Here is a 26,965-nt window from a genome sequence, read left to right as displayed (position 1 = left end):
AATGGATAAGGATTGAGCCAAGAGCTTGTGTGAGCAAATCCAATTTTTGGCAGCAAATGTCAGTTACGCGGTTTTGCAGAATGACGATACGCGGTTTTGTACTTTAAACGACGATATACATATGTATATAAAGAAAATTATACTCCTTCTGTAGTAATCTCTTTCATATCACATATTTTCATTTGTTAATTTAAAAAGAAAGAAGATTTCAATGTAGTTTAAAAAACTGACTTTGATTTATTTAAGGAGACTTTTATGAATTTTACTGAAAAGACTTTAAATACACTCTAATTTTTTTTTGTTTATTTGCGCATATTAAGAGAGGTAACCAGTTTCCTCTTTTAATGTGTGCAAATTCGCACGCCGTGTAATAAAATCAATCATTGCCTGTTTACTCTTATATACCAAATTTGTCCCAAGAGCAAAATTACTCATAACATGTTTAAAATAAAGTAATGTTTATTATTAGTAAGAAATGAGTAGTCCACTTGCAAACAGCGTTATGTGATTTTATAATAGAAAGCCATAAATTTGAAAAAGCGACTACGACAACAAGTAACATTTAAATTGAATCTTTTTTATTATTACCTGAAAATTTGGATAAATAGGAGCCTTATAAAATTGTAACATAACATAACATGTCATAAGATAACATTAACAGTCTATACGACCTAAAGCAGCTTTCTAAGTTCATCAGAAGATTGATACTTTTGAAAGTTCATAAATAAGTATGATAGCGACTTTTGGAAGAAGACTTAACATTTGATGCTATTTTTTCAGAATAAAAAAAGATTTTGCACTCTGTTGTTAGTGAACATGAAACTACTTTAAATACTGGTACGTAATCCGCCAAAAACTAAAATCGAAAAAATTTTACATAGCGCACTTTGCAAGTAGACTACTCAAATGTATTTGTAGTTTGAAAAATTTTGCAATTTTAAACATTCTATATATGTGTATTTATGTGTATATTTTAAAGATCTCAAGATCAAAATCAAATACTGAACATCTTATACGTATATTTATACAGATTCTTGTTGAAAAATAGATAATTTTCAGTAGTAGTTTTACATGCTCTTTTTAGAGTGTACTTGCTATTTATTATATTTACTTTGCAAAATACTTATGCACAAAAAATGTACTTTATAAATTGAAATTACAAATGTTTCATTTTATGCACATGTATTCCAAGTCCTAAAGATGGGTTAAATTATGTCTTTTTCATGAAAATGTTTGGTTTTCTTACATATTATGAGATGTATATGTAAAAAAAGAAAATTGGATTCATTTGGATACATTTTTGGCTTGGTCAGGGATACATTTTCTTGAGACGGCGCGGCAACACTGGTTGTACGTCAAGATCACTCGGAGCATATCTTTCGTATTTGAAACGGTAATCAGTTGGCTTTTTCGTTAATTAATCGGGGGCATCCAAGTCGCTTTGTGGGTGTTTAGATGCTGGTAGCTGGTACTACTACCGTCCTTTCAATTTTTCATAAAGTTTTTGCTAGTTACTGTTTAATTATTTAAAATAGATCTCTTTACAAATTTTTTTAAGAAACCTGTTAAAAATTGTACTCGTTTTTATCTACAGTATATTTTGCTTTGCTGCTTCTATGCTTAAGTGCACATTTAAGATACCTACCCCAAAATGCGCATCAAAAGCATTATTTTTAACATTTATAAGGAAACTGCTCCGATAGATGCATTCAACATACCTGCACATTGGCGATACCTGCCTTAAAAATTGTGCGACTGGTATCAATTATCATTGAAAGTGTTACGTTTACCTGCACTGGCCCTACAAGTACCTAATTTTACAACCTTTTATTTATTTTGCTCATCTCGCAGAACAACGAAAATGGCTATCAATTTATGTAGTTATATAGATAATTAGATAATATTCGGTAAAAATTTCGCTTGCAGTAATTTCTACATGGTAAGTGCCCCGCCAATGTTTGGCTTCATAGGGATTCGGATACCTTCCTCATTGAAGTAGTAAAGAAAATTCGCTTAAGTGCCTTTATCGGTTACGTGCACAAGTTTTTCGTGCAAAGAAGGATGTGCAGCTAAGCAAAATATACTGTATACCTATACACACATGTACATACAATAGTCACAGGTGCTTTTTGCCATTTTAATTATTCCCACATTACTGGTTTTTGTAGTCGGCAAAAATTGGTTAACACCTATTGTATGTTCATATCTGTGTAACAGGAAAACTTACAAACATACATGCATATGTATGCATGTAAAAGTTAAGCTAAGTGAATGCATGTACTATAAAGATCCCGGTAGATAGTGTAATTACGGACAATGTCTGTCTGGCGAATAGTTACGAATGCTGACCACTGCGCTGACATTTCATTACGAAGCAGCATTATTGTTTTTCTGAATGACGATGATGACCACGTTGCCACCGCTGGTAGCATTGGGCCACTGCATATTTCCCCTTTCCTACAGCTGGGAACATTACCAGAGTGGTCCTGTATGCTGTATCTCCATTTAGACTTTTTTTGGTTTCGTTCTCCTTTCTGCTTTCCTTTGCTTTATATAGACGACATTAGCTGCACACTGCCATAATGACGAAGCTTTCGTTTGCTAAATGTTTACGAATCTCTTGTACTTACTTACATACATATTTATGTACATATGCACATATATGCATAGCTTTATATGCAGACATATGTACATACGTATCAGGGATGGAAAAGTGCGCAGAATTGGGTTATTTTCCGCCCTTTTAATGCCATCCGCCCCTTTAGGCTCAATCGGCAGATTTTTAACTTTTTTTCGCAATTAAATTTTTATGGATTTAATCGGCTATTTTTGGATTTGTGTGTTTTCAATTTTTCATTCGTTTCTGTGAAGTTTTTATTAAATTACATACTTGTGATTTTACTGGTGATAACCCGTGGGGAGTGGGGTAAAGCTTCAATGAATTTAAAAATTCGACCGCATACTGTTTGCTGTAAATTTAGCAGTACGTACGTATGAACTTTAGAACTCTTCTATCCAGTCGGCAAAATGGAGTGCAAAATGGAGTTCGCAGAAAGCATGGCTTACTTATAGTAAAAAATGCAGTTATACAAATACAATTTTATTTTTACTGCTTGCCAAAATTAATCATAAAATATTTTTTGTATGGCTGAGGCTCCGCTAACACAATTTACTCTCAATTACAGAAAGTCAACTTAAACCAGAATAACTCCGTAACTGCTTACAAGATTTTCAAGTTGAGATGTTATCGAAAATATATTTTTTCCCCTTTTTGTAACACTGAAATTATAACATATTCACATCCCACGAATTTTAAGCTAATAAGACAGGTCTGCGAAATTTAACATTATTTTCCCTTTTCCAATAAATAAATTGTTATTTTTTTTTAAATATCTAATTAAATTAAATTTTAATAAATCCTTTTTTCGCAGATCGAAATTTATTTTTATCGTCGACATGCCTATCGAGCCCTAACCGCAAAAAAAAAAATAAGAATACGAATTTTTTTTTTTAGAATTATATTTTTGATGCAGAAATGCATCTTGATGCTTTAAGAAAATTTCTGCAACAGAAAGAAACTTTTGAAAAAAATGTCGCTTACATCTTTTTGGTGGTTAGGGATCGATATTTTAGAATCTTTAACAACCTTAAACCCAAAATAAAATTTTTTACTTAAAAAACAAAAGTGATAAGTTAAAAATACCGCTAAAGTGACCAAGTAAGCCAGAAAGCCTTATGGAAATTCGAAGCTAATGCTACAGGAAAAGCGCTAAACCTAAGAAAAATTATAAAAGTAAGTTTTAAATAATTTTACCAAAACTACTTACTTTCTAGGAAAATTTATGCGATGAACTTTCTTATATTTTTTTCGTAGCTTAGTACTTAATTCTGCCCTAATTGCTTATTATTATTTTTCTTTTTAAGTTTAGTATCCAGCACTAAAGAAAAGCAAAAGCCTCCTATAAAAAACGCCCAAGAAATGGCGAAGAGATTTTCAAATTTCCTTAAAGCGCCGTTTGCAGCTCTAAAAAAAAAAGCGAAAGATTCATATAAAATGACGCACAAGAAATGGAAAATAAATTTTCATCTACATATCACAATTTCTTAAATCAGTTTGCAGCTCTCAATAAAAAAATGCTAGAATATTTATTTCTTCAAGAAAATTTACTGCAAAAGCAAAGCACTTTTTCAACCAACAGAAACAATGAAAAATATTTCTTGTGATTTTTCTTGCGAACTGCAAATAGCCCTTAAGGCATTATGCAGTTCATAAGAAATTCGCTAAGCTTTCTACTAAGAAGTTTTTTGTGGAAAGCAGAAGGCAACCCATGTTTGCAACAGATATATGTCCGTTCGATTATTTCGTGGGGAAAGAGTGCGACAACTCTTTTTTGTGGAATTTCAGCTCGTTCAATTCTAGTATAAAAGTTTTCGAATGACCAAAAATTACAGTTGATTTTTCAGAATTTCGTTTGTCGCATTTGCTTTCATAATTTATTTATTTTCATATAGAAGAAACCTCCAAAGCTTCGGCAAAAAAATCTAATGGCGTTTTTGTTTCTACAAAAAATGTTGCCATTGCCCGTTTATTAATGTTTGTGCTTGGAGGGCAATGAAAAGGTAACATTTTTCGGTAGAAACGAAAACGCCATAAAATTAAAATTTTTAGACACTTGAAACTTGCACTTTATTATAACAGATTTGAGTGGCCTACAAAACGGCATAGTCAAAATCTTTCTAGGAAATCAAGCTAAAAAGCATATACATATAAATAACTCAAATTAAATAACCAAATAAAAATAATTGTTGCGTCTAAATTTTTTTCGACCTTTTTTCGATCTTTTTATTATTTATTTGTTAAGTTCATAAAAGTTTGATTTGGTTTGTGAGTACATAGATGAATTACATTTAAAAATAAAATAAACAGAAAGACCAGCAATATATCAAAATACATTAAAATTTTGTGTGCGTGTTTTTTTATAAATGAGATATCTATGGGTGGGGAATTTTACGAAATTTTGGGCGAAATCGGGGAATTTCATTGTCGAAATCGGGGAATTCTCAAAAATGAGTTGGCTACATTGACACACAAACGAAGAATTGCATGTTTTTCTTGGCTGGATACTAAGCTTAAGGGGAAAACCATCGCCTGTTTAATGAGAGACGTGATGAAATGCATAATTCAGATTTTTAAATTTCCATAAAAAAAAGAACGAAAATTAAATACATAATTGAAAATAAAATTTTTACTTATAAAAATATACCCCTAAAGACTAAGTAAATAAAAAAAACGTATGGTAATACGAGGCTGGCGCTAATAATACGCTGTAAAATTTATCAAAATCAGTAAAGAATTTTCTCGGAAAATTTACGTAATGGAATTTTTTCCTAAATTTTAATTCTTTTGTTTAGCTTAGTACGTAATACCTATTCAAATTGCTAATTAGTTTTTCAAGGGAGAAACCATCACAGGCCTGTGTAATTTGTCTAATAAATTAAGCATTGCCGAAAAAGTTAAAATGGGGAAAACACTATATTTCGGCGCATTTCTTATCCGCTTTCGGCCGCCTTTAAAATTTAAAATTGCGTCCCTAGAAGCTATATGTATAGGTATGTACATGTGTAAGTTTTGTTTCAGTGCTCTTGCTACCTCAATAGCGCATTTAGTGCGTCCTTTACGGAGCTTTCAATTTGGAAGCGTAAATTTTGAAAGTCATTTTCGGCAATTATTCCTCCGTGTCGGAGTTGGCCGAACTTGTTGCCGAATTCAGCAGCATATAAAATACAATGTAACAACGACTAACAAGACCAGCTAATGTACAAATGTACATACGGAACATACAAATTGACACAGGGAGAAAAAGGTACAGTAATGCTTTAATTGTCTCGTTCTAACTGCGTTTGCAGGCAATGTTTGGCTTTAATTAGATTTCCAACAAAAAAAAACATTACGGCTATATCAATTCGCTTGGGACAATGAATTTGTGTTGCAGTGATTATTCAACAACTATATTGCGGTTTGCTTACTCGTTTGGAGAGTGCATAGATTGTAGCGGTTAAAAAAAATGGATGGTTAGATTAAAGGGGGAATTTATAGCAAGTTTGGTGTGTCAAACTATTTTACAAATAAATGACGGAGTTGAAATACTGTTAAAAACTTAATATTTTCAGAGAAAATAATTTTTTCATACTTAAGTATATGTTTGCATGTACATATGTATGTATGTTCTAGAGTTGAATATTTTTTAAACAGATTTTAAATAAGTAAGTTATTTTATTCCGGGATCCCACAGACGTATACAAGTTCGAGGTGGCTGTGTGAAAACTATGTTAGCATTCACAAGTGGTGGGCAAACCCCAGAAAGGTTTTGCTCCACCGCTTCGCAATGTTTTCTACACAGGGTTAATGTTCTCCCCCCCGCCCTCCCCCCTCTTCTTGGTGGAAATTAGTAGTATTTTTCATTACTTTACGGTAGATAAGGTTATTACAGAAATGTATTAATTGGGAAATAAATTACTTAATAATTGGGAAATAATTACCAATAACTTAACTTTTTATTACATTTTTATTTCTTTAAATTTAAATAGTAGGTACATACGGATCTATAGAGATCATAGAAAACCATGTATGTATGTATATTTCTTTATTTATTTATTAATTTCAGTCTACAGAACTAGTTTCTTACAGACTAGTGAATACTCTAGTTGAATATTGTAAACAAATTACTCTTAAATCTATCAATACTTAAGGTAAAATCGATAACACTAGAATATGTATTTCAAAATTCAATGCATCACCAATGCAGAGCACCTACCAATAGCCTTTTGTTTCTTAAATTACGCGGGGGGTTATATAATACGAGCAAATTTGTTAAATAAGCGTAATTTATGTGCCCATTGATTATTTTATAAATAAATATAATGGAGAAGTAACCTCTTCTTTAATTCAAAGACTGGAGACCCAGCAATTTCCGTCTGCCAATATAGGGAAGAACATAACCTTCCCAGGGCAACTTGCAAATAGCGAATTTTTGAACTCTTTCTACTTTGATCGAGTGCACTTCATAATATGGACTCCATATTATAAAACAGTATTCCAGACGGCTTCTTACTAAATATATATGTATAAAGGGATTCTAAAGTTACTGGATCTCTGAACTCTTGAGTATTGCGCCTAATAAAGCCTATCATTGAGAACGATTTAGACAAAATATAGTCAACGTGTTTTGTAAACGCGAGCTTGGAGTCAAAAATAAGGCCCAAATCTTTTATTTCAGTGCTCCGTTTTATAACGCAACCATCTAATTTATAGTCAAAAGGTATATCACTACTAGACTGCCTCGAGAACGTAACTACACAACATCTACCTATATTTAGGTACAAACAGTTTAATGTACACCACTGCTGAAATTCATCTAGATCGAGCTAAAGACGATTACAATCTGAGAGATCACGCACAACTGAAAAAAGCTTAACATCATCTGCAAACATCAGGCAGTTTGTCGTTTATAAATAGAATAAACAAGACTGGTCCACAATGCGTGACCTGTGGTATGCACGACCATGCATTAACTGTCACTTGAGATGTTGTTGGCCAATTTTCACAAGTAACTTTCTATCTTCTGTTGGCCCATCCATCAGCGCCAGGCACTCAAAGTTTTAATTCAAGTAGGAAGTAACAACTAGAAGATAATGATGAAGAAGAAATTTTCGTGGACGTTGGTATGTGAACTGTTTTATTTACTTTTTTTAAATTTGAGTTGAGAATGTTTTTGATTTAGGGTACGACTTTTTCACTGTTTCCAAAATTGTTTATGGAACCAGTCTAACGCAAATACATTCATATGTATATATACATATGTGTATTGTTATAATTAATAAATTGTGCACTTTCTTACATTAGCCAGACGGCAATTTGGGGTTTCCCTTGTACGTGCCACGTATCTCGTTGATCTTTATGCATTTCGACTACAAATGTATTTTACCACATAATAAACAGTACTGTTTATTCTGTGACTTTACTCAATTACATATGTAGACATGTATGTAAACACATACTAACAAATTTCTTTATTTTTTCTTTCCGATTACAGGAACATACTTTTATTAGCATCAACTATCAATAAAAAACGGCAATTAAGTGAGTAGTGACGCAAGTTGCACCAATCAAAGTGTGAACCAATTGTCGCTGCACGCGAATTCAATATGGCTGATGTTTTGGAAAATTTTCAAAAAAACAAACCTAGAGTGTAAAATAGAAATCAAATCTGCGTATAACTAGAAGAGAATAAATTGCGAAATATCAAGTGAAAATTGCAAAAATTTTAAATCTCTAACGTAAAATCGATAATTTAACTGAAAGTCTGACAAAACGTGCGCAAGATGTTGAGCATGTCGCATACGCCGTTTCAAACAATAGCCGCCAAAAAACGATTTCCTTTACGATTGCGTACATTCCGCAGCGGAAGCGGATATGGCCGAAGGAACCTGCTCAGTTGCACCCACTACACATTGCTGCTGGCCACTGCTATCTTAGTTTTAATCAGTCATGCCAAGAGCGCACTACTCTATGACAATAACAACAACGGTAACAATAGCATTAATATTAACAGCAATGCTGCATCAAAATATGCTACCGAGATGCCTCCGCTAGAGGCCACTCAAACAATGCCACAGCGCACAGAATTTGCGCCATTGTCCGAGAAAGTGGGGGAAACGGAAAAGTTGTTGCAACAGCAGGAAGATGTCGTAATTCCTGTGGACACTGTGGTCGTGGAGCAATCTATGGATGAGCGTCTGCACAATAGCAATTCATATAATCATAAACAACGACAGGAGCAGGAGCACCATCAACTCAATCAGCAGCGGGAACGAGTTGAGCAACAGTCGCAATCGCAACACCAGCATAGCCACACGTATCACCATCATAATAAGCATCATCATCAGCAACAGCAACAACATCAGCACCATCATCATCATCACCACCAACAACAGCAGCAGCAGCAACAAGCATTGTTCGAGTCACAAATTAACACGCAGCCTCAGACTCAGCCACAACCGCAAAAGCCATTTGAAACATTCGAGAAGGTACAGCACGAACCGGAAGTGGGGCAACGGAAGCTGCACGCCCACCACCATGGTCACAACATGTTGCCCGGACCACATCGGGGCGTCAGCGCCAAGCGCCACTACCACAGCAAATACACCATTGAGGAGCTGTTGAATATGAAAGTACAGCATCGACTCTCCGATGATATCGACATGGACCCATGCAAAGCAGGTGAGTGACAAGCGCCAAACGAGTAGCGTAAGGAATACACAAATACACTAAAACGCGCACTGACACTTATCATTAAGCAACCGCAGCGTGTGACATTTATAAATATCTTAAACATTTAAAGGTGCGGTAGCCGTAGGTATTTGCGCTTGTATACCAGCATAAATATGTATTTATTTTCATATTTAGCGCATTTTTATTGCGCCAACACAAGATCATTTGCATTTGCGCATACACATTTTTGTTTTTTGTTCATCTTCATCCATTCATTCTTTTTCAGTGCAGTGTTTTTATAGAACTCAAAGTTCAATGTAAGCAAGGCCATGCCAAGAACGAATGAGAATGTTGCTGGCCCAGAGATGTCGATAGATGTTTTGCGTGTGTGTTTGCCCATTGTTACTGCATAGGGGTAATTAAAAATTGTCAACGGCAAATGGTACACTTTGTCTGTCTCTTTGATCGACTGACATTGCCAGCGCGTAAATTAATATTTATTCAGAATGACTTTTATGCAAATTTTCAAGTGCACGCAATTATTAAACCGTAAGCGATGTGAGAAAATGTTGGGTTACGCTAGGTTAGGTTTGAAGGGGGCAATATGTCTCCTTCTTCTTGATTGGCGCTGTAACCGCCTTAGTGATTTTGACCGAGCCAAATAAAGGAGACTGTTTGTACCACATTCAAATGAGAACTAGAAGAATAAAGAAGAAATCGTTGACAGGCCAAAATGGATCAAAGTTCGGTTCCGAAGGTTGTTAACATTAGCTGCAATGCAGTCTTCAGTGTTTTCATTAAGCAAATATTGTGCTTTGAGCTTAAGCTTTGGGAGTCACTTATCGGGATCGCCAGTTACCTCTTCGTAACCCCAAGAACCCACTTTGACCACCAACTATCATGCGGACTTTGCAGATTCTTTGTAAATACTAACCGCATCTGAAAAAACGACCCTCTTGAAACAGCTGTTGATAGAACGTATCTCTCGCGCGTATTTCACTATCCAACTACAACCCATCTTATGCCTCGAGGGAATGTGTCTTTTACTTAACTTTTAAAAAGACACAAAACACCGCGATCTAAGGAACATTGATGGGAAACGCTGATATAAATGGGTTAGGTTAATCTCGCTCAGCTAATATCCCTCCCCCTTCCGCCCGACCCCGTCGAAACATCTCGTTTCTGGAGCTTACGATTAATCGAAAAACCGATCCAGGCGGGGATTAGTAGTGCCGTAACAACAACAACAACTTTTCTCCAGCATAGAAATTACAAATATCTATTGCAAATAATTTTTTAAATTTACATAATTCCTAAAATGGTTTGAAATCAAGATTTATCTAAAATATGAGCCGCTGTGGTGTAGTGATTAGCAGTGCGCGCTACCACGCCGCAGGGCCTGGATTCAAGCCCCGGTCAAAGCAACATTGCAAAAAAAAATATAGAAAGAAGGGTTTTTCTTAACAGCCGTAGCCCCTCGGCAGGCAATGGCAAACCTCCGAGTGAATTTCTGCCATGAAAAACAGCTTCTCATAAAAATACAACCGCCGTTCGGAGTCGGTGTAAAACGGTAGGTCCCTTCCCATTGTGTGACAACATCAAGGCGCACACCGCACATCGGAGGAGAAGCTCGGCCAAACACTAACAGCGCCAATCTATTATTCAGTATTGCGAGCATTCAACAGTAACTTCATAGGTTCTTGCTCCTACGTAAGAAAATGGTTAATTTTTTATTTTTTTATTTTTTCTTTGTTTGGAAGTGCCCCGCCCTTTTAATTTTTTATACAAACCTCGAAATCAAATTTTATAGATTTTCTGGGGTAAACCGAAGATCAATATGGATCAATTGAGGAAAAATCGAATGTCTCGAGTTTCTTGGATCGATTCACGGATCGGATGATCGAAATAGTAGTCTGTTGCTTTTCATCGGAAAAGTTAGTTCGAATTTGAGCTAATATATAAAAGAGTTTTAAACACCTTGCTAACCACAAATACAACTGAGACTCTGAAAATACATGATATCAAAGGACGCATTCAAGAGGGTTTGGTGTTTCTTGAAAATGATTCTTGCTTGGAGCAAGTAAGGGAAACTTATAAGATCAGTGACATGAGTCTTATTTAAAAACTGTAAAAGATGCTGATATACAATTTTCATCGTTGAATATTTTAAGTATTAAATTAATATTGTAATTTATTGTACACCATTTCCTGTTTTAATTAATCAATCAATCTAAAAAAAAATAAATTTTTCGTACTGAAAAATCGTATTTTTTTTGGAAAAAACGTATAGGCGAGCAGCTAAGATTTGAAGGTTTGATGATTTTGAATTTAGAAGTGATGCTTAAAGAAATGGTCCCAACGATTTTTTTTTTGCCGACGCACACTGGGCCTCTTCATACACGGCGATGCTCAAAACTAGTTTTTCAACTTTGGTGTACAGCAAAAACAAATTATACCAGCAGAGTCCTAAAAAAGCACCATACCTCGTGTAAAAGTATTGGGGTCTTAACTGGTACCAGTTGACGCGTACATCAGTTCAAAGTGGACAATTCAGTCAGAAATTTTTTTTCCCAATATTTAAAGGAGTTCATATGTGTTGCTAAAATATGTTTTATAATGTTTAAGGATAACATTGGTTTCGAAAAGATTTTTCGAGAGAAAGATTTGGCGGAAGGCTTACGGGCCTTTAAGCGTTAGCGATGGCGAGTACCGCAGACGATGGAATGATGAGCTGTATGAGCTTTACAATGACATTGATATAGTGCAGCCAAATAAAACACAGCGGCTCCGCAGTCTTGGCCATATCGTTCGAAGCCGACGCTCCAGCTCTGGAAGTATTCTACTCGGATCCCGCTAGCAGAGGAAAAGTCATGGCTTTTTCATCGTCGTTCAAACTATCGTCGCAATTATTCCTGTTGTGCAATGAACAGTATTGTCAAGTAAAGTAAATATAATACAAATTTATTTCACACGATTTTCAGTGGCAAAATAAAAAAAATAGTACATTTATTAAAGGAAAACTTATCTTTAAGGAGCAAACGAATTTTATTAGCTCTTTGCTCAGCTAAAATCCTTTGCTCCTTAGCTACTTGCTCATTTGCTCCGCTCCGCTCCGAAGCCCTGCTTTAAACACAATATTTATACCCGAGCACATTTGTGCGTAGGGTATTATAACTTTGCTCGCTTAACGATTGTTTGTAACAACATAAAGGAATCGAGATAGATATAGAGATATGTATATATACCAAAATGCTCAGAATTAATAGTGTAGTCGATTAAGCCATATCTGTGCCACAGTCCGTCTGTCGGTGTTAACGATAACTCGAGCAAAATTTAAATATTTTAACGAATTTTGATCCTTTGATCATCCTACCGTTGGTATTGAAAATGGGTGAAATCGTGCGGTAAATAAGCCCACCACCCATATAACGGTATTTTCGAAAAATGCAAAAACTACGATATTTCCGTTAATACTGGATCCAAGTTGGTCAAAGCTGGAATCTTAAAAGACTTAAAATTTTAAAATTTTTATTCAAACGTCATATTTTTAATAAATACAATTTTTGGGAAATGTGCGTGGCACCACCCCCTTACATCAAACCTGTGTGCTTCAAAACAATTTCACCAATCTCTACCATGTATGCATGTACATAAGTTCCTACTGAAATTTTTTGAAGACATTGGCATTCACTTAAGCTACTAAGCTGCAAAGTTCGCAAAGATGCTTTTGCTAAATGAAAACTAATAGACAAGTTGACATTAAATCTTTACACTGCCGTCGGTGGAAAATATTACATAGCTATTTTACACACACATTACACATTTATGCAGTTCGTCAAAGTATTCGAAAACAACCCCGTAGCGAATGTCATGCATTAGTCACTTAATTATCTTGTACGGACATGTCTTCAAGTCTCCAATGACTTTGGGCTCCGTTTATATGGAAGTCGTTCATGACTTTTTCATACAAATGTTATTTAGTCGTCGATGGCCTCTGCATGTCTTTGTCATGCTCGTGTGATCGTTGATGACATTCAAGCTACAAATTCCTGCAATGAACTTTTTATAAGTGACCGCTCCAAGACATTGCCTGTTATAAGTCTTTGATAGGAGTACACCTGCATGACATTGTCAGCAGTGTCGCTGTCAGCTATATGTTGTTTAGGATTCATAGCAAGTGCAACGATGGCACCCAGTGAGCATTTTCGTTATTCGGAAGCTGCCACAGCTGAGAACAACATTGAAGCCATACATTCACACAAATACTATATTGCCGCTGATAATGATGTCAGTTGCGGCTTCCATAGTTCACGCGCCTGCAAATATGCATTCATTTCAATTCCTTTTACTTTGACTTCCGTTTGCATCTTGAATGCCTTTTTGCCACTCATTTGCATGCACTGAATTGCTATTTAAATATTCGTTTGCAGTTGTGTGCATTTCCAACTGTTTGCGTGTGTGTTTGGGTTAATGCGTTTGAGTGCCAGACGATTTGTTTACATACAACGCTGCATTTGCATTTCACTTTCATGCAATACAATGAGGAAATCGTGGTGCTTTGTTGAGTGAGAATTATTTGAAACACTTGAAACGCAATCGCGCTGTAAATTTGCACACTTACATCCATACACATATGTGTGTATGAATGCGAATGACAGTACACGATGGCGCAGTTAAATAAAAGGATCTTCTTAAATGCGATATAAAGAATAAATGAAAGGCGCTTTTGATAGATACGTATGAACATTGATTTTAAGCTGCAGTAGGAAGAGAGGAATGTACGCATAAACGCATGCCTGATGATTTAATTGGAAGTCCCACCTTGAGAGAACGGTTGCTAAGGCCACACGGGACATGCGTGCCTGCTGCAGAATACTTTTTCGTAGGAAATGGGGATTGAGCTCAAAGCTGATAGAGTGGCTCTACCGTATGATCGTCCGTAGGATTGTGTCTTATGCATCCATAGCATGGTGGCAGAAGACACTGCAAAAAACTGCCATAACTTGCCTTAACAAACTGCAAAGATTGGCATGTCTATCCGTCACTGGATCTATGTATAAGAACATGTTCAGCTGCGGCCTCCTCTCCATATTTTTATCCAGGAAACAGCAGCCACGGGGGAGCTGGAACTTCAACAATCTAACGACGGCTTCTTCTCAAAGAAGCTTTATGCAGGTATTCTTGGGAAGATATCAGGGTCGGAAATTTGCGAAGTCTATGATTCCATGACAAAAGAGGACTGCTTTGGCAGACAATGCCAAGTGATAATCCCCGATTGCGAGGATTGGGCAAATGGGCTCCCCGCACTTGATCTCAGATACATACACTGGTACATAGACGGTTCAAGGATGGCGGACAGAGCAGGTGCGGTGTTTCAGGCTGAAATAGTTGGAATTTTAAACTGTAAAAAACAAGGTAACACTGTCCTGGCCCACGGTGTTTCAGGCTGAAATAGTTGGAATTTTAAACTGTCAAAAACACGGTAACACTGTCCTGGGTACCAGGCCATTGTGGAATCGAAAGCATTAAGATCCCCGACGAGTTGGCACGAGAAGGATCGCTAACCCCCTTTTCGGGACCTGGACCATTCTGTGGTCTCAGTTTGTCCTCTTCGAGAGCAATAATTACTGAGTGGGTACACCCGGAACGCAGTAAGTACTGGAGAGTGGTGGCTGCCATAGACCAGCCAGGCTCTTCGGCTACCCTTTTAACAGAAACAACATTGGCTACTTCTGGGTACCTGACCGGTCACAACCAATTGCGATTTCTCTTGCACCGAATAGGTGCGATCACAGAGTCGGGGTGCCGGCTCTGCCTCGAGGATGATGAAACTTCGGAGCATATTCTCTGCCACTGCCCGGATTTGACCAGACAAAGAATAGTTTATATTAAATTCGTCTACCAAGGCCCCTTTAGGATTCATTAGGAAAGCCGAAGGTATCTTGGCCAAACTGCGTTAGGGACTCTTTTTTAAAAGATACAGAAGATCTTTTCGGTCGCGGTTTCTCTTGTTCTGGTAACCCAAAAAATTAACTAACGAGACCTGAAAAAGACACGTGAGAGTAGGATCGACACTCAACATCTTTTGTTTATTTTAAACCCGTTTACGATTTCATGAAAAGAAGTTACCTATAACAGCTGCGTCTAGTGAAATAAGCGCCATATTTCATCGTCTGAAACCCGTTTTTGAGCACTCGGAAATACTCAATCATAAATAACTGCGGAGACAAAATGTTCAGCACTTACAGGATATTATGTCCTACGGAGAGATAAGGCAAACGATTTATCCGTCCTTCAAAAGAGACTTTAAAGAAACTACTTTATTTAGGCAGAGTTGACCTCAAAATTCTTATTGGGTAATGCACGAGACACGGCTCTTTTCGCTTTCACATCAGCGTCTTTCAGACACAAACATCTTTCGCTTTTTTGGGCAAGATAAAGAAACGCCACGTTGTATAATTGAGATTTGGAGCAAAAAGCCCGTGGAAGAGATAGGCTTGGGTAAGAGTCTCGCCATATGGGGCGGAGGGTCATGCACAATAGATCAGTTTAGAAGTTGTTATCTATATGATCACTAATGTTAATAATTAGTCACTAATCAATTTGGTTTGCAATTTTGTAACTCATTAAAATTTAATATAATAAAGTGCGAGTGGAGAGGGCTGCTCATTTGCTTATCTTTCAAAAAAAAAAAGTCGAACATTTATACTTTGTATGAAAAAAGGGTAACACCATCAAAAAAAATGCCAACAATTAGTGGTAAGCCTTACCGACTTAAAATTGCACTTTATTATACTAAAATTTAACAAATATTTTTAACCAATTTAACGGGGTACAAATCTCGAGAAAATTACCCTAAAAATTTGTGATGTTACTATAAGGATACTGTTTCATGGAAAACAGTATGGAAAAAATTTGCAAAATTATTTTTTGTCCCGTATTCGGCTCTCATAAATATGGTCACCGTACTCATCATTTATTCATAGTTTTTATATCGCACAGAAGCATGGACAACGGAAACAACCGATGAGGCTACGATTAAGCATTCGTTTTCCCCCAAGTTTGTTTCAATGGTATTGACATTATTTAAATGTTTCATATCTTAAGGCGCTGGCCCAATGCAGGCTTGCTTTGGGTGCCTTGCTGAATTTAGTTTGCTTTGATTTAGTTTGAAAACTTGTTTGGCCGAATGGCGGCTTGAAACGCTGTCAAAGTAACCAGCTCTCTGGCTGAAAAGTCAATATCTGTGCCCTTAACATTAATTATTGTTTTCCTAGAAAACTCTAGAAGACGTATCAAAAACTTTCAGATTTATTTTTAAATTAATGCGAAATAATGTTTGTATTTAAAAAAACTGGCAGTAATGACACATACATATGTATATCTACAGTTACTAAAAAAACTATAACTTAAAAAAGCAATTTACTTGAAGAAGAGCTATAAGAATTTTTTTCCTCTCGTGTAAAATTTGTAAAAATGAGCTTTGCAATTTTTTACTATAATATAACGATATGTTATATTTGATTTCGAATTGCTTTTTTTAAATTAAGTAAGCAAATTTTTGTTTGAATTTATGTATTTTGAACAGGAACATGCCTCTTTGTCAAAAGCCTACAAAACGCTTTCAAATAAAACATTTGTCTATTTAAAACTTTGAGGCGCTTAAAGCAAGTGAAGAAAAGCTGCCATTTGGCCAGCCTTTATACATTTCAGTATGTTCCAAATAATTTTTGACACTTCTCGGAGCGAAGCAAGCAAAGCAAGCCTGCATTGGGCCAGTACCTTTAATTTTGGATACGTAAGGTAATATCGAAACAAAATTTTTCTATGCCCATTTGATGGGAATAATTTTACAGTCATTTTATAGTTATGACATAAACATTTTAAATATTTATTGTGAATTTGTATGTGTTTGGATCTCAGACTAACTACATATGTATATGCAGTGGCAACATTATAGTATTCTGATCTCGAGTTACCCGTTTTCTCCCTTCTATGATGCATTTCCACTGGCGTTAAATCACAGCCAATTCCCTCCCATTGCATATTTGCATTCCTAATTTGCATAACAAATACGGGGGAAAAAAGTAAAATTGTTAAGGAAATAATGACAACATACAAATGTATTCGTAGTTTTGATTAAAATTGTAGTTGAATTGATTGAGATTTTCAAAGCGAATGTGCTTATGCTGATGATAAATGCATTTACTATCCATTGTTTCGAAACCACTTTGCGACATGCTGCACTACTTTTCCCTATTAGATACATACATATGTATGTACAAACTTACGTATTTATGTATGTGACCGCCCGTATGATGAGGCAAAGGACCCTTGGTGAATGCCCTTCAGTATCCCATATGAATAGGTAAAAAGATATGTACATGTATTTAATTGTGTATGCGCTATCGAGCGAAGTAAAAAACTTGAAATTCTAAATTACATTATTTTGGCACAGAATTGGAAAGTGATAAATACAGCTGCTCCGACGCGTATATGTACATATGTACATATATACAGTGACGAACTAAATTTACTACTACTATACTACAACAAAAAACCTGCAAATAAAATCTCTAAACTTTGTGCAAAACTCAATAAAAGTAAATTCTCTGTGCCAATATTTTTATTCGTCACTGTACATGTGCAGATATGTATTGGCAGACGGACATTAATTTGAGATTTTCCATATAAGATTACGATGTAAGAATTTTTGTTTTTATAAGAAATTGTAAATTTATTGCAGTTGATTGCATGTTTGTACATTTACTTCTACTACCACTAAACTATTACTATTATACTGATTTTAGAAAACATACTTATTAATAACGACAAATCTTGAATTCATGTGGCGTGTTCTAGTTTTCGTACGAATCGAAAATTTTAATTTTTTGTGTAGAGTCAAGTTTTCTCAACTGGGCCACCCAAAAGTTTACTTTTCGATTTTTTATATTTCATTAATTTTGAAAGTAAACACGGTGTGCATTATTGACACCAAAGATTTTGCGATAATTTAATTTTTTTGGACGAGTTATTTGTAAACAAATTTTTATGCAGTCTTTTACGCTTTTTGAAATATTTCAGCAACCATACACTCGAATCTTATGATTTTTTTACACTTATTAGACAACAAAAAGCCGCATTTGCACTAAACATTCAATTTACTTTCATAAAAAAAATTACTGTACCTTTGATTGGCTTAAAGCTTTTTACTAAAAAAAATTAACCAAGTTAAACAAAAAATTAAATCCAAATGAACTGAAAAGGAAAAAAAAGTTATTTGATTTGATACTTATTTAGAGCAACAGATACAACAGAGCAACAAAGTTCGCGGCGAGTAAATTTTTACATCTATGAGGTGAATAAAATTTCAGAAGCTCATGGGCTAGTGAAATTTTTGACAAATGCATAGAAAATTTTGGCAATCGCAAAGAATGTTGATTTGTGTAATTTTTCGTTAAATAAAACCTTAATGATGAATTGCAATCAACGATGGTAGATGCTTTCTTAAAATATTAATTTCACTTCAATTTGTAATATTTTATTCCGCATAAATCTCCGGTTGTCAAAAAATAATAAAATACAGCAGATATGCAAAACTGTCTCACCATAGTGAAAATATTATTCAAAAGCTTTCCCCATAGCACTTTGTTAGCGATTCACAAACGCCCTTAAGTTTGAAAATTTTACTTTTTGCTTTTCAGTTCGTTTGTATTATATTTTTTTTTGTAATTTGGTTAATTTTTTTAGTAAAAAGCTTTAAGTCAATCACAGGTTCAGTAATTTTTTTTCATGAAAGTAAAATTGAACGTTTAGCGCAAATAATACTTTTTCTTATAAATCAAGACGCGTAATTTTACAAACAGACTACTTTATTTTGTTGCCCAATAAGTTCTCTAACTCCTGTCAAATCACAAGATTCGAATAAATGGTTGCTGAAATATTTCAAAAAGTGTAAAAGCCTGCATAAAAATTTGTTTGCAAATAACTCCCCAAAAAAATTAAATTGGCGCAAAATCTTTGGTGTCAATATTGCACACCATGTTATCTTTCAAAATCAGTCAATGAAATATAAAAAATCGAAAAGTCAACTTTGGGTGGCTCACTTGAGAAAACTTTACTTATAGAAAATTATAGGAAAATTTTATGAATTTTCAAGAATACGCCCCAATTATTTTTTTAAATTGATTTTTAAAAAACATACGATTGAGGAAAGCATACACTACAAATGGCAACGTAAATTTCAGGTACTTTTGAAAATGCAACAAATAAAAAAAAATTATGGCTTATTTCCGAATTTTTCTCAATTCAATCGAAATTTTGAGGGTGTCAAACGGACCTCAGATTCGGATTCAGAGGCTTGCAATATATGTCGGTAGGTAGGTCTGGTTATAAGCACACTCCACGTTTTTTGTGCCGGTGTTAATATAATTGCATTTAAAATGTGTACGTAAGAGCAGCAAAGCATTCAAAGCGGAGTCTTCTAATCTTGACCTGAACTTGTTACATGCAAAACCTGCTGATGAAAAACATCTTTCGGCCTCAACACTTTTATGCTGAACTGTCAAAGGGTAGTCATAAACCATTTGAAGACACTGACCCCCCCTATCTCTTCCATTGGAAAATATTTGAAGTTATTTTACTTACCTGCACGCCGGATAATTTATAAGTTTTTTTGATTTGTGGAACTTTGTGTAGATTGATGTAAAAATTCAGACAACTTTTCCTTAAAACTTTCCGTTACGTTTACTTTAGCGACGCTATCAGCTCATTCATTTAAACCTTCTTCAAAAAGGTTCAGGCTGTAATTTTAAAAGTATAGTTTCAAGATTTTTGGTAATTGTAGTAACATTTAAAAAATCGTAAACAAGTTCTAGCATTCAATTCGATATTTAACATTTTTCGTCATCCCAGGATTAATACAAGCAAATCCAGGGATTTTCGGGACCTCAAAAACACTGGACCCTCGGGGTTGGCATCCCTAAATGTACTATACAATAACAGACTGGAGTGTCCCCATAAAGGCGGCGCGCGTTTTGAACTTTTTCTGCATTTATTTTCAACCCTCCACTGTTTATAAAAGTGTTTTATCCCAAAAATTCTTGTTTATTTCGCTTAATTATGTATTTTTCATTGAACGTTAATTGCATATTTTTCTTCAATTAAATACATGTGTAACCAACATGTATGTACGTTTATTCTTCGTGCATTTAACATGAAAAAAATTTATTTCCGAAAAAAGTGTTAAAAGTGTCAAATAATTTAATTTTCTCAATTATTTGATTATTTTTAATTGTTTAAATATTTGTTATTATATGATCGTTTTTAATTATTTGACTAGCTTCAATTATTTGACTATTTCTAAATACATTGTATATTTTTCGAGCTCAAGGCTACATGAAAATCAAACAGATTTTTGATTTTGTATTAGTGTTTATTTGCCGATATTTCGACCTCAGCCTGAAGTCATTTTGTATAACAAAGTTCAAGTTTGAAGTAGCTAGTCTTACCGCTGATTTTTGAAAATGTTTTTTGTTGACAGTGTCAGTTATTTTCTTCCATACGAAGTATGTTCGATGATAAGAAGAAAATGAGCAACACTCTCAACAAAAAAAATATCCAAAAATAAACCGTAAGTCCCAGCTTCTTTAAACTTGCACTTTATTGTACATAAATTAAACGAGCCACAAAACTGCATACTCAAAATCTTTCAGTGAAATCTAATTAAAAAGGTCGAAATTTTTACAATGAAGGTGAAGCTAATATGTATAAGCGCGTTAAAAAAAAAATATATATATATAAGGACCTAATACTTTTCCACGTAAACTCCAATAGGTTTAATGGTAGCATCCAACAGCGTGTTGTTACTGTTGCATTCAACAACTAAAATTTTGCTTAAAAATAAACGAAACAAGTAATTTTTAGCAAAAAAAAAACGACTTAAAGAAAATATATATATATATATATATATATATATATATATGTTTCATGATCCACTGATCGGATCTAAACTAGATTAGTACCTCTGAGATACTACCTTTCCGATGCAAAAAGATTTATCGAAATCGGTTGACGTGGTCCAAAGTTATGCGGTACATTTACGTTTTTTGTTCTTACAAAATTTTTGTTACAATATTTTGTTTTCACAAATTTATTAACGTATTTTTCTAACCTTCAGACGTAGAATCCATTTGGGTTTGTTAGGTTTCCTATTCTCGAACTACTTTTATACGTTAATAACTTTTTTTAAGAGATTGAGTCATAGGTAAAAAAGTGATATGGGCCTTTGAAGTTCGAAACAGGACCTTTAGTAAAAAATTATATTTACTTATTGCATCTAAATATCTAAAAACCTACAAATATAGACGTAGTCCTTATTTTGCTCTTATTTAAATGGTATATAACTTTTACGACTTGTATATTTGGAGCTTTTCGGCCGTTGATTTTAAAGCAAAGACATTGGTTTTTTTTCTGCCTCCTACGCGTTTCGACACATTAAGGTATATTTGAAAAACATGTTTTGGTATACGCGTTTGTTAATTATGTTTTCTTGTAAAAATAAATAGACTCCCTGAGGAAGACACAATAATGTGTCGAAACGCGTAGGAGGCAGAAAAGAAAAACCAACGTTTTGCTTTAAAATCAACGGCCGAAAAGCTCCAAATATACAACTCGTAACAATTTATATACATTGGCCCCACTTAAAAACTAGGTATACATATAACTTTTTTTGTGCAAACTTATATTACAGGTGCTATAAGGGGTCAAAATTCAGGTATTCGAAGAATTAAATCCTTATCTTTCAAACAATTTTAAACTCATTTTAATTTTAATTATATCGTTGGAAAGGTGACCCTCTTTCTTCTGATATGCACGTTTGTATACTTCTTATATAAAAATTTTAGAAAAAACACATTTAAATTTAAAACAAATATCTTTTTTTTTATAAAAAAAAATATTTTAAACAAAAAAATACTAACCGATTTTTAAAGAATAGTTATCGTTGTAAAGATGATAAAATCTCCTTTCTTCTGATATGCATATTTGTATACTTCGTATATAAAAATTTGAGAAAAAAAATATTAAAAGAAAAATATTATCAACCAATTTTTAAAAGGTTGATATCGTTGTAAAGGCAATTAAGCCCCCGAATAATAACCATTCAACATGCTTATATACCCGACCACGGAGTACATACCATCTGTGACCTTCTAGAAAATCAGATAAAAGCAAATCTACAAAATAACAAACACTGTGTTGTCATCTCCGAGGACTAAGAAAACGCATTCGTAAGGGTCATATACTCGCAAATAATACAGGAGCTTCATGCATGGGTTGTCCCAAAAATGTTGCTAAATTTTGTGCTCTCCTTTCTCTGTCATAGAAGGATCACAGTTAAAGTTGAAGGTGTTTTGTCGCATACTCACACTATTGACAATGGAATACCTCAAGGTTCGCCTTTATCGGCCCTGCTCTTTAATATTTACACTCTCCAAATTGTTAGTAAAGCAATCCGGTATAGATTATGTGGGTATTTTCGCGGATAATGTCTTTGCCCTGGCCTCTGGAACAGCAGAGGAAGTGAGCAGAAGCTTAAATATCTTCGACGCAAAAATACACCAATAGGCAACAAATACAGGCGCAGTATACCCAGTAATGTCAAAAAAGGCCTATCTAGAAACTTTATTTTCTCGAATTTTGGACGCACTGTGCAACGATGAAAATTGGTGGATAAATAAACCACTTTTGAATGATCAAATGAAAATGAATAATAATTTTTGTATGAAATAGAAGCAGGATATAATGTTGCTCATACGCCATATCGTACATGGCCTTAATCGTACATGTCGTATGAGTAACATTTTCCATATTGAAATTTGAACTTTTGTTCATTCGCAGTGCAGACTTATGATGAAAATATTTTGGGAAAATTCCTGATCTAGAAAAACGGTATACAGATCGAAATCAACGACACAAAATTAAGTTTGCATGTGTCGGCGTGTTTTGTGTCATTTTTGCGTCATTATATTAATCATGTAATTAAAAAAATCAAAATAATCAGATTATCAATGCACGAAATAATCATGTAATTAAAAGGTGCAAATAATGGCATTTAATCTTTAATCGGTTAACCAAAAAAACACCCTTTGATTAATTAATAATCATTATTTGAAAGGTCTGATTAGTATACATTTACACATATATATTCTGTACTAAAAATGGTTCATTAACCTTTTTGTAGTAAATAAGCTTTTAATTATTTATAACTAAGTTAAACTTATCAACCAAGTATTTTTATTTTAGAAGCTACATAGGCAAATGTCACCACTTAATTTAAATAAATACAAAAACAGTGAAGTAGTCATTGCTTTGTAGTGGATGCCATGCACTCATACTAGTATATGTATATGAATGGCAGCCCGAGTAACTACTATATAGCTATTAGACCGCCTCACTCGCCATACAAAAATTTCAAATATTTTATGGCCCCAGTTTAGCCCAGTTCTAGACCATGTTGAAAATACCTGAAAATCTCATGCAAAACTACGATTACAATGCTAAACTTGATTTTAAGGAAATAGCTTAAGAGGATATAAAAATATAAATGTAAGTAATCTGGATTATATTCTTTTTTAAATTCTGTCAGCATTTTAAAGTAATATAAAAACACAATGGAAATTTTATTAATAATAATAATAGATTGGCGCTTATACATATGTTTGTGTTTGGCCGAGCTTCTCTTCCGATTTGTGGTGTGCGCCTTGATGTTGTCACACAAAGGGGAGGGGCCTACAGTTACGCCGACTCCGAACGGCGATTGTATTTTAATGAGAAGCTGTTTTTCATAGCAGAAATACACTCGGAGGCTCGCCATTGCCATCCTGCCGCTGTTAAAAAACCTTTTTTCTATATTTTTTTTGCGATGCTGCTTTGGCCAGGGCTTGAACCCAGGCGCTGCGGAGTGGAAACGCGCTGCTTACCACTACACCATAGCGGCCGTGGAAATTTCATTACAGTGTGAATGAATCATTTCTTTCTTATTTAATTTTCGCTTCTAAAGTATTCTCTAACGTTTTTGAATAACACCTCGTTTCGATTTAAATTGCATATGTCTCGGTATTGGCAAATTTATCCTAGTTTCGAAAGATAAAGTTTTCCAAGCATAAATACTCTTGTTAAAACCTTCCGAATGCTGCTCGCAAATGACGCTGAGTTGAAAGTCACAATTTGATGCCAATTGTTTTTATACTATTTTATTTATCTAACAACAAATTATAGTTTCAACAGACACAAACAAATAACAAATCTATCTACACAGAAAAGATAATTTTATAATTCTAATGCAGTTGCTCCAGGAATGGTAAAATTTAAGCCTAAAAGATTTGAGATACATAGAAATGGATTCTCTCAAGGCAGACAAACAATAAATTTTTTCCGAAACAGTACCCAATAGAAAAAAGATAACCTGGCAAAATCTTCTGTTATGTAAAGTTTTTAAGTTTTAGAATAGAATGTTCATATTAGAGACAATGAACGTATGCATCAAGTACAATATATCTGTGAAGTTTCAAAAGTGTACCACGAAATTAAAAAAAATGTCGCAGCTATTTTGTAATTTTTGAAATTTTAAGATTTTTTTTTAATAGTAACGATTTAAGATACAAAAAATGTTAAAATTAAACAGCGAAATGTTTCTCTTGCCAAAACGAACGAATCTAGTGTACTAAAACTATTGTGTCACCAAACGAAAAAAAATTACATTGAGTAAAACATGACTATTATTTGAGGAACTAAAACTCCATTTTTACAATTATTATTGACACACTTGAAATTCAATTTAAAATTGTTATAAAGAGGAAGAAGTTAATATAGATATACATATGTGCATAAGGAATACTGTGTTAAAATCTCCCACGCCAGTATTTAATTACTTTTAAATAATATGACTTTTAAGTTAAGGCGTGCGAGTAAACGTGTAAGAGGACGGCGTATGGCGCTACCGGGCGTATACGTTACATATAAAACTACATATGTATCTTCACTACACACGAATAAAGGCGCTCTAGTGTTTTGGCGGCGAAGAAAGACGCGTAAATACAAATTTATAACTGGCCAAGGAATGTCACTTCAGGATAATTTAACAAAAACTCTTGAGGGAATTAACATACAGTTACTCACGAAAACATAGTCGTCCGCGAAAATAAGTTTACGGGTCTTTCTTCGGTGTCAACTATGTTAAGAGTCTATCTTCGCTGAAGTTTTTTGACGATATGACCATGAGTTGTTATTTTTACTTTTTTTAACCGACTTCACAAAAAGGAGATGGCTATCAATTCTTTGGAATATTTTTTTGTGTATGTATGTATCCCTGTAGGGAAAACACTAACTAGTGAACCAAATTTCTGGTTCAGTACTAGTTCTTTTTCGCCAAAAACGAACCAGTGCGATAGTAAATAGTCCCGAACTACTCCAAAAGCAGTGAAATGTGGTACTTTCACTAAACTATTTTATTTCAAATTTTAAAAGCAGGGAAGGTAATTATTATGAGTAAAATAATTTAAAGCAGCATTTAATCATTATTTTATGAATTATTATGGAGTTTTATTTTTTCGCTCAAACGGAAATAATTATTATTTGATTTTTATTTTTGGCATTACAAATAATGATTATTTTATGATTTTTATTTTTTCGCGCAGAGATTATCATTAATTTTGAGTTTTATTTTTCCACTTAAAAATAATGATAATTTATAAAATTGAAAAGGCCATACAGACGGAACCTACTGAAATTTTGACCTGAAAAGTTTGGGTCTTATTACGCTTATAAGAGTGCGGCTACCTCTCAAAAGGATACGTCGGTAATCACGCTGGTATAGTTTTTGAGTTGCTTAATAATCATTATACTTAGTGATTCCATAAACAAAGGCCAAGATCCTGAAGGACAATTGAGAAAGGCAATGCAGTTGCAGAAAAGAGGTTTAAAAAAAGTGTCAAAATAATTACCACTTTCTCACTAAATTTATTTAAAAATGCAAGCCACCAGAGCTACCTTTTTTTTAAGAAAAGACAAATTAATTTTTTTTTTATGCAATCCACCACAGCTACCTTAATACAGTCAGTCAATAAAGTTTAGGTACAACGAATTTTTTACAATACGGGCAACTATTTTTTTAATATTTTAGTTTTCGGTAATTTTTTATAAAAATATGGTCAATTCTACAACAAAATCCCCAAAAATCAGAGTTCCAAACCTTGTGCAAAATTTAAGAAAATTCTGCAAAATTTCATTAAAATAATTCACTTTCTATTTGCGCTCTCTAGAAAAAGTTGAGTTTGCAGTTTTTTAGCCCATTCAATTTTAGTATAATGAAGTGCAAGTATGAGGAAGCTAGGACTTACCAAACAACAACAAAAAATTGCTAAATATCAATGGTAAGTCCCAGCTGCCTCAAACGTGCACTTTGTTATACTAAAATTTAATGGGCAAAAAAACCGCGTACTTAACTTTTTTCTAAAGAGTGTAAATTGCAATATTTGGATGGAAATTTGCGGAGTTTTCTTTAATTTTGCTTAAGGTTTGGAACTCTGACTGTTGGAGTTTTTGGTGTAGAACTAACCATATTTTTATAAAAAATTAGGGAAAAATTAAATATTTAAACAATAGTTGCCGGTATTGTAAAAACTTCGATGTACA

General features: G+C 34.2%; 1 protein-coding gene across 4 annotated transcripts in view; it reads left to right on the top strand.

Annotated features, from left to right (window-relative positions):
- Positions 1–26,965, top strand: part of tok (tolloid-like protein 1 tolkin) — a 159,929-nt gene that overhangs the window by 38,714 nt on the left and 94,250 nt on the right. For 3 of the 4 annotated variants that reach the window (XM_017611788.1, XM_017611786.1, XM_017611789.1), the window contains exon 2: positions 8,094–9,280. In XM_017611788.1, the coding sequence (XP_017467277.1) occupies positions 8,383–9,280 (898 nt within the window). In that variant the 5' untranslated portion in view covers positions 8,094–8,382. Of the gene's footprint in view, positions 1–543; positions 556–8,093; positions 9,281–26,965 lie in introns of those variants that run through there. The other variant, XM_017611787.1, reaches the window with a different exon arrangement.

The sequence above is a fragment of the Rhagoletis zephyria genome, unplaced genomic scaffold, assembly GCF_001687245.7.
Source record: "Rhagoletis zephyria isolate East Lansing unplaced genomic scaffold, Rhagoletis_zephyria_1.1 Rzeph_scaffold_00455, whole genome shotgun sequence".
Classification (NCBI taxonomy): Eukaryota; Metazoa; Arthropoda; class Insecta; order Diptera; family Tephritidae; genus Rhagoletis; species Rhagoletis zephyria.
This window is presented reverse-complemented; position numbering and strand designations above follow the sequence as displayed.